The sequence below is a fragment of the Echiichthys vipera genome, assembly GCF_963691815.1.
Source record: "Echiichthys vipera genome assembly, chromosome: 14".
Taxonomy (NCBI): Eukaryota; Metazoa; Chordata; class Actinopteri; order Perciformes; family Trachinidae; genus Echiichthys; species Echiichthys vipera.
In genome coordinates, this window is record NC_139839.1 from 25,137,248 (window position 1) to 25,146,905 (window position 9,658).

The 9,658-nt window shown below is 44.1% G+C and overlaps 1 protein-coding gene across 1 annotated transcript in view; it reads right to left on the bottom strand.

Moving 5' to 3' along the window:
- Window positions 1-3,099, bottom strand: part of mark4a (MAP/microtubule affinity-regulating kinase 4a) — a 33,003-nt gene extending 29,904 nt beyond the window's left edge. Inside the window, exon 1 of the mRNA XM_083926593.1 lies at window positions 2,733-3,099. Coding sequence (XP_083782719.1) covers window positions 2,733-2,786 — 54 coding nt within the window. The 5' untranslated portion in view covers window positions 2,787-3,099. The remainder of the gene's footprint in view (window positions 1-2,732) is intronic.
- Window positions 3,100-9,658: the final 6,559 nt, after the last annotated feature.

The following is a 9,658-nucleotide window of genomic DNA, read 5'->3' on the forward strand; positions in this document are numbered from 1 at the left end:
CTCCCTGTCACACTGTGTCATCGCTCATGCTGAGCATCAGCTTTGTTTGCATCAGTCACTGAGCAGATATTATCTGTTAAACTGCAGGTAACCATGCTTTATATTAGAGATGCACCGACCCGATACCCAGATATTGACTAATTAGCAGGATCGGATATCGGATGAATGAGGTCGATCCAGCATTCCGATCCAGTCATTTCTTTTTTATTAATATCATACACAGGAATACAGTTACAGTGATCTAGTCACTTCAGTTCTATGTTTTCAACAGCGGATACACCATCAAGCAGAGCAACAATATTAAGTACATTTATATCTGTGTTCATTTGTTACCTTTTTTTTAAGAAGTCTAAATGTTTGTGTCAAGCCTGATGCCTACGCTCACATGGACAGGTATACACTCCATTCATTTAACAGTAGGATCGGATCGGTATCCGGTATCGGCCGATACGCTCAGCCCAGGTATCGGATTGGATGGGAAAAATATGGATCGGTGCATTTCTACTTTATAAATAATCTATTGATAGGTTGAGACATCTGTGCCACATCACCAGGTGTTTGTTTCATAAACACAAAAAGGAGTGATGCTGAGCTACATGTGAATACATGCCCCTGGTTAACAGCTGTTGTCCAGCACATGAACACTTGAACATAATGTTCTCTTTTCGGGTTCAGCATCATGCTCTGTAGTGGTCTGCTGACTGCTGCAAGATGTCTTCATGCAATATGACAGAGTATAAAGGTAATACTTTCACTGCAATCTGATGTAGCCCTGAAGCATCCACAGCCCCGTACACAGTTAGCTGCTGCTGCTGTTGCTGCTGCATGTTACCACCTCGATTCTGGACCACAACGCTTCAGAGCACCAGAGTCCAAGGCTTGAGTCACAGATCATTTTCAGCCAAGAAGCAGAGCAGAAGATAAAGGGAGGACAACAATGTGCATTTACACTAACGAAGCTGGATGTATTACAGTATGAAGCAGCTTCTTGTCATGTGACAAACCACAGAAAGATACAGAGGAGGAAAGACAGATAATAGATGGTGGGGGGAGGAAGTCGGGATGCCGTGTAGAAAAGGGGACAGCTGATGAAAGGGTGGAGAGAGGGATATAGGAGGAAAGAGTAAAAGAAGGGAGCAGATGCCGGCACAGTAGTCCCTGGCCAGTCCCAGGCCCTGAGGCATCACACTTCCACCCCCCCAGCATGTCATCTTGCTCTCAGCTTCACACACACACACACACACACACACACACACACACACACACACACACACACACACACACACACACACACACACACACACACACACACACACACACACACACACACACACACACACACACACACACACACACACACACACACACACACACATGCAGCCTTAAGCCCCACCTTCAGACACTCCCTCCTTCCCATGCTTCCTTTCCTGTTTTCATGCCCCACCTAGAGCCAGTTTGGACCCTCTCTACAATCTGACAAGTCCCAACCAACGGCTCTGGAGGCGTACACACCACAGCGAGCAGTGGAGTACATTAATCCACCGACTGTAAGGCTCACATCAAGCCAAGCCGCACCTGTGCCAACATGGCAACACCACATTTCCCTCGGTCAATTCACTCATCTGTCATCGTCTCTTAATTGTAGAGCGATGACAGCAGATCGAGACCCATTTTAATGGAAGAAACAGCTCTGCATTCATAATCAATCATGCACCACGTAAACTCACACAATTACGCACATCCAGTTACACACACACACACACACACACACACACACACACACACACACACACACACACACACACACACACACACACACACACACACACACACAGGCTTAACCATCCTCTGTGCTGAAAGCTCTGCTAACAAACAGATGGGGGGAGTCTTGCCAGAAGTGTCGAGGGCAGAGAAATGCAACACCATTTTCTTATTAACATAGATAGATAGATAGATAGATAGATAGATAGATAGATAGATAGATAGATAGATAGATAGATAGATAGATAGATGCAGACCCTGTTATATTCGGTCAGTCTTACATGAATAAATCCCCTTTACTTCTGTCTTTATTAGAGGCCGCCACTGTTCTCCACTGTACTGAATGTATGGCGCTGTCTGACACCCACTGGCTCTGGGGTTGGGCGCTTTGTAGGCTGCGCAGCAATGGACTGCACATCATTTTACGCAGTAATCCCCTCGCTTCATGAGAACAACCCAGATATTCTCTATACGTTTATTTTGGCCTTCTGTGCTCTCGTCCCACCCATCTAATTTCTGGGGAACACGCGCGCGCGCGGCACACACACACACACAGGCAACAGCAGCATCATCATCAGCAGCAGCAGCAATGAGTATAATGTGACATCACTATCTCTCCACAGCCTTATAATAAGAGGGGACGGCTGGGTTTCAGGCTCTCTGCGCATACCCGCTGAGTGTTATCGTATGCGGATGGACTCATTCCGGGCTGTTTGCCTGCCATCAGCTCTTTCCCTGCGCAGACACTCAAGGTTAGCCCATTTTCGAAGAGCCTGTTCTCCTGACACATCCCTCCAATATCACCTCCACAGTCCTTCCTCCTAATGAGGAAACCATCTGTATGACCCCCGCCGACACTGCGAACAAACCCCGTGAATGCCAAAGGCCATGTGAGGAGATCTTTTTCAGGGATGTGCGATGTATCTTCTGCATGCACACAAATAGAGGCTATAGACTGTAATTGCACTTACATGGTCTCCGGTACTCCTGTCGTTCCCAGACGGTAATGCAGACCGAGAAGACATGTTGTTTTCTCTCTCTCCTCTTTCCCTGAGTAAGAATCACGGTGTGTTTACGCGGATGATATTCACAGGTTCCACAGACACAATAACATCCGCAGATGCGACCCACCGTCCCGAATCAATCTGCCTCTTCTCCAACCGGCCGAGCCGCGGTCGAGAGGAGACCTCTGCCTATCATGGCAGCAATGGATATCTGGAGGGGGGGTGTCCTCAAACAAGCTGCATTTTTTTCCACCATGCACTTTGCAAAATACGGCCGATCAACGCTGCAGCGAATGCAATGCAATGCAAATCCCGAGCATCGAATAAGTGCTAAAATGCGGTGATGTTTGGCCGGAGCCCAGCGTCTCTGTGGCGTCTCTCCACCCCCTGCCTCATTTCGCCATACAAAACAAACAGGGCTCCTTGTGGATGGGTGTCATCTCCGTTTGTCATAATACTGCCCGATATAATCGTTCACTTTAACCCCGCGACGTCAGTGCAACCCGCTCCCCTCTGCAGCCGCTCGCAGGAAAACACAGTTGACGGTGCAGCGGGGAAAAAGGCCGAAATGTTCAGAAATCGGTATTCCCTGTCGGTGAGATGCGCACAACCGTCAGGTCAGGAACAATACACAGAGACAGCAGTTCCGGTCTCTGGTTTTGACGTAAAAGCCTGTGTGATGGAACAAGAACGGACTGGAGGCTAATAGGGAATACAGGCTTCACTCAGCTCTCAGTTGGTTAGGAACACCTACAACTAGTGCAGACTCATCCAGTTCTGAAAAATAAAAAATCATCCTTTATGAAGGTTAAATGTTCAACTTGGTGCACTGCCATTTATTTATTTTTTACAGTCGGGCTCCACACAGAAAAAAAACAAAGCTTGAGTCAATCTCTTGATAATTATTCAATCACAATGGAATACAAGTTGATTCCAGGAAAAAGTTTGTTATAATTGGTCATTTTATTGGTCGCATGTGTGTGTGTGTGTGTGTGTGTGTGTGTGTGTGTGTGTGTGTGTGTGAGTGTGTGTGTGTGTGTGTGTGAGTGTATTTGTCTGTGTGTGTGTGTGTGAGTGTGCGTGCGCGAGAGAGGCAGGGGTTTCCAGCTTTAGAAGTAACTATTGAATATTTACCATACTGTTCTGTTTTGCTCACCTTTATCTTTACTATTTTTTACTAAAAAAGCAGAAGATATAATTTTATTATGATATAGCCTTTTGTATTTTCCCACAATATAAAGGTTGAATATGTAGAATGAGCAGAACAGCTCCATCTAGTGTCTCAAGATCGTAGTCGCAACAACAAAAAATAAGTCCAGCAGTCAGGTTGCCAGGTTGGTCAGACCCGGCCCAGTAGCTACAGGAGACCAGAGTCTGTTTAAGCCTGTTTGAACCCGTCCCCTCTAGAAAATTGCACCATAAAAACAAGGATTGCAAAAGGACTTTGGCTGACAGTTAGCATTAGCCGTTCCAGCTAAGTAAAGATGAAAGTGATGTTAGCGATCAAGGAGAAGCGTAGCCATGTGGGCGTGCGTTTTAATGGTGTTTCTCTCCTTTCTCTCAGTCCATGGAGTGAATGCTCGGCCTATAGTGACTCTGGTTGTTGCCCGTCTCCGCTCACTCAGTTGCTGGGACAAAGAACGCCCCCTTCACTGAGGCTCCCAAGCAGCTGCAGGATTGGCAAACTCCATTTCACCCAGTGCCAGCCTACAGCAGCTGAAGTAGCAGGACGTGACAAACTCATTGTCAAAACCCGTCAAAATGTTTTAAAATATTAGTTCAGACTAAATATATTTTATAATGGAAAAGCAGCTTCATTCTGTCACCCTCAAAACGCTCCATGGGTGTATTATTTAAAAAAATATATATAGCTTTTAATAAAGATTCAACCTTTAATTTCAACTTGCTGTACACTTCCCATTTATTTCTCTTTCTTCTGTTCTCTAACATTTGTATACCTCTTTATTCCTCATTAAGGGGTCATAGGAATAACAGAAACAGCTAAAGTCTTCTTTTGTTTGACGCATAATGCAAGATTTCATTCATAGTTCAACAATATATATACACCAAATACGCCCTGTGTTTGTTAACCTGCCTTTCACTCCACACATACTGAGAGAGGCCTCACTACCTGTGGGAAGACCTCAGCAGGTACAGGTGATGGATGGATGAGCGTCCCTGTTCTACGAGGCGACACTCTTTTATTTTGGAAACCATATCTCTTCTCTTCCTTTCTGATCTGTCCAATCACATTTCGCTTGACGCAGCTGAGATGCGCCACATCAGAGACGCTCACAAGTCCAACAGAACACAACCTACTGCCGGTTTTACCAGCGTAGATTTGTGCGTAAATTAGCATAAACTCTCCAAAGATGGCCGAAATACAGAGCCTCGCCATCCGAAGCTCTGATTCATGTCAGTGTGTTCTGCTTCTTTATGATCTGGTGTTCATGATGGGTTGTGTGGCAGTGCCCTGCACAGGGAGAGGATCTGTCTTCACTTTGGTGCCAAGGTTCTTCTTTCAGATAAAGCAAACCGTTGAAAAAGGCAGAGGTATCACTCCAGATTAAACCCTGTGTCTGTAATGCAACCAAATCTATATATATAATATCTACATCTAATCTATAATCTAATATTTTGGGGGAAAATATTTGCTGTGTCACAAATAATCAGAACTTCATCAGTTCAGAACAAATGTTCGCCCAGCCTTAACCTCCTAAAATCGGCTTTATATGTGAAGATACCATTTGCATTTGTAACCAGCTTATGGGGCGGCAAACACAGGAGCAGTATTGCTTCTCATCCACTCTTCTTCAGCCTCTGAAATGATAACATTTCCATGGATGCTTTTGCCTTCACTCTGTCCATGATGTGCTGCCTGGTGTACTCTAGACTAATGGCTCTTATTGACTTCCAGAGGTCATCTCTGGGGTCGGCAGAGAGAGGAGACATGCACACATCACAACAGTTGGTGTGTGTGCTGCTGGGATAGAGAGTAAGTAAATGGTCCTCATTGGCTTTGTGATGGCATATCACAGTCTATGTATATTGTGTATGTGTAGTCTGTGTGTTGAGGTCATGAGCAGAAGCATTGTGGTTGGTTCCCTGTCCATTCATCAGGTCTTACCTGTAGGACACACCTGCATTCCCACCACAGCTCAATGCTCAGCAATGGGACCATAGAAACAGAATGAGAGCAGAATGGACTTCCCCATTCAAATCAACATAGCAGGATGGTCAGAGCGACAGCCATTTTAATGTATACCGTTACCATTGTAAAGATTGTAACCCTAGTGGTCTAAAACATTCTATTTCTGTGGTCAATGTACAGTGTTAACTTATTTTGAGCCAGTGAAATGACTACAGCAAACAGTTCAATCTCTGTTCTACCCTCATTTCAAGCAATGGCCAGATTCCCATTTGAACAGTGAAAAGGTTTTTCTTTCCATATTCTTCTTGATTATTTTGGACATCAAAAGATCCCTTCCTAAGATTTCAATGTATGTGTGATGGGAGACAAAATCTATAGTCTTCATTCTGGGAAAACATGTATTCAACATTTATCTAAAGATACTGTGAGGCTTAATCATTCTGAGTTAGACATTCAAGTGGATATCTTCAAAAAGTGTTTTTACTTTTAAATCCCCTCTTTTTGTTTCTCCTGACACTGAGCTGCAGTGGAGGGAGAGTGACAGAGAGAGTTTTGAGCTAAACTCTAACTATGGAAGATTAAGTGACTTCTACTGTCTAAGACTGTTGTAGCCCAATAATAGCCTCAGACACACGTTTTGACACAAGGAGGACTGTGAACGTTGTCCCACATCACTTACATTGGAAGTACTTTAGGAAATAGTTATTTTAATGCTCAAAACATATGATAACGACAAGCAAAGCTGTTTCAGGTAAGGCCATCCATGTGGTTCTGGGGACTTCAGTGGCTCCCCTCAGTGACACCCAGACTGTAGATGCTGCTTGGCCTACCTTTACTCAGCATGAGACATCTAATTATAACACCTACACTCCCTACCAATTCCCAAGAAACCCTGGTCTCTCATTTCCACTGACCCTCTAATGGCTATACTGTGATCTTCATAATGGTGGGTTATACTACCAGGCAGATCTATTCAGACTTCCTTTAGCTTAGGAGGCAGCAGAGCCAGTGATCCAGAATGTTTTCTGGTTACAGAGTGTAACCCCACCTCTCTTCCCTGAGAACAGTAAGGCAAGAGGTAGAAATTGAGGTGCTATCTGCCCTTAGTTTCCTCTAACAGTCCTAGTGACACACCACAGCTGCTCATAGAATGAGATTCCCCAAACTCCTAAGATGTCAAAAATACATTATTTGTTCACTTGTGAAAATTAAACAAAAAGCTATCCCAACCAAGGAGGTGTTCATCCATCTTCAACCGCTTGTCCCTATCGGGGTCGCGGGGGGCTGGAGGCGATCCCAGCTCACATCGCGCGTGAGGCGGGGTACACCCTGGACAGGATGCCAGTCTATCACAGGGCATATAAAGACAAACAGAGACGGACAACCATTCACACCTACGGGCAATTAAGTCATTGGGAGGAAGCTGGAGAACCCAGAGAGAACCCACACAGACACGGGGAGAACATGCAAATTCCACACAGAAGGGCCCCAGCCAGGATTCGAACCAGGAGCCCTCTTGCTGTGAGGCGACAGTGCTAACCACCGAACCACTGTGCTGCCCCCAAGGAGGTGTGTGGTTATAAATTTGGAAGGTCTTGGTAGACCATACTGTGCAAAGCAGAATTTATGGATTAGTGCCATCAGGTGCGCTTGGCTCCACTTTGAATGCCTTTTTGTCAGGGTTAGAAAATATGGATAATTAAGAGGCTCAGGCCCGCTGGATGCTGTATTCCATCCAGGTTTCAAGAGGCAGGCTACTTTTTACAGCACCTTTTCTAGCCGCTTCCCCATGTGAGGTAAGCAGAGGGGATCCTTAAAAAGGCTGCTCAGTCAAGAGTGCAGATGCCGAGATGCTCTCTCTGCCTTGGTCCGAGAGCAAGATGGCTGAAACTAACACCCACTGACTATGTGCCACTGCATGGCTGTGAGCTTCCGGACATCGCTGTCCTGTTCCCCTCATCATTTCAGAGAAGGAGGGTAGTAGGGTATGGGTATGCCCATTCTGCTGTTGAGGACTTGGTTTAGATTGCAATGCCAGCATGGGTGAGCAGGTAGCGGGAGCATAACACCAGACGGCATCTTTCTCAGATTTTCTGGATAAACACAAGCCTCTCCATCACATCAAGGCAGCAAGCCCCGAACTTGTCAATTACCACTAAGCACAAGGTACAGCTGAGGCTGATGGGAATATTATTCTGCTCATCATCTTGAGAAGAACATGACTGCACCAAGTTTCGTGACAATCCATCCAATGGTTGTCAAAACATTTCACTCAAAACCACAATAGTCCACCTAATGCTTACACCAGAGGACAAGTCAGGGGATCACAAATGTTAGTAGGGTGCATCCTCTGGGGACCACGGATATCTGCAGTGGCTAACAGAACGTTACCGTGCCTAAAGCTATGCCCTTGGCTTAGCTAGCTAATATAAATCCAACATTTCCATGAAATAGTCTTTTGCAACATTGCCCACAATGACCTGGGACAAACAGATTATAAGGAACAGCTACCTCTGTTCAACAACGATAAAGGATGCTAATTGTTTTTGGATGATTTTTTTTTTCTTCCCTCCATCAGATAAAATATAACAGTTTAATACAAACAAATAATACAAAAAATGATAAGAGATTAGATTGATAAAAAAAAAAAAATTACAAGGTTAGTATTTTATTATTAAAAGTAATTTCTTCTATAATTCCATAACAAACTAATTTATTTTGAACAAAAAAACATTTGGGGAATTTGGGGAAATGTTTAGAGTGGCCTAATACATGATAGTTAATAGTAGTAACAGTCCAGTATCAGAACTGTCCTGAAGCATGTGACACTGTCTAAGTGATTGAAAAAAGAAATATTAGTAATCATAATAATAACAACTCTGTTTACTCATATTACACGCTCTACGTGCACAGACGTGTGATGAGCGTGCACTAAACTAAGCACATGTGCCTGCATGATGATTGTTTTAGAAAAGCAAAAAGTGATTAACTGACCAGCCTACCTCTAAACTCTACTCTGTATCAAATCGTTTTTTGATACATTTTTATGCACGACAGGCTCCCAATACTTTTGAAGCACCAATTCCAGACCCAAATGACACCCATGTTAAAACGATGACTCCTGGGGTGGAAAAAGAAGCACTAGGAGCTACCAGATAATCCAACTTTAGCGTGTCAGAGAGCTGTGTGACCTCATTGTTACCATTTGGTTACCATTTGCATCAGAATGTGATGCATGAAAATTCTGAGGGATGAACTAGACGGTGATGTGACAAAAAGTCTAGACAAAACAAGGGATCGAAGCTTTCACCATTAACGATTACACTTTGTTTCTGTTTGAGCAAAAGGACTTTAGACGTTTGTTCTTTCATTTAACATGATGGCTTCCTTTTATTTCGACTTTGAGACCCCACCACAGACCATGAGCGGGGGATCTTTAAGGGGTTATAGCAGATCAACAGGTCAACTAGTCTTAGTTTTGGGTATCGTCATTTTCAAATTGTAGTGTAAAAGAGCCTTTATCATTAAGATGGAAGTATATGAAGGCCATTCTCATGCTTGATTATGTCTCCTCAATTGTTGGGTTGATACCATTTGCAGACTTGGTGCGAAATGTAACCATTTTATCAACTAAAAAATGGTCAAAAGTCCTTCCAAAATACCACATTAAGTCACCAAAACCTTGAGGAACACCAAGGAAAAATACATGCTGTGACTTTAAAACAGTTGCAGATTCCTCCAA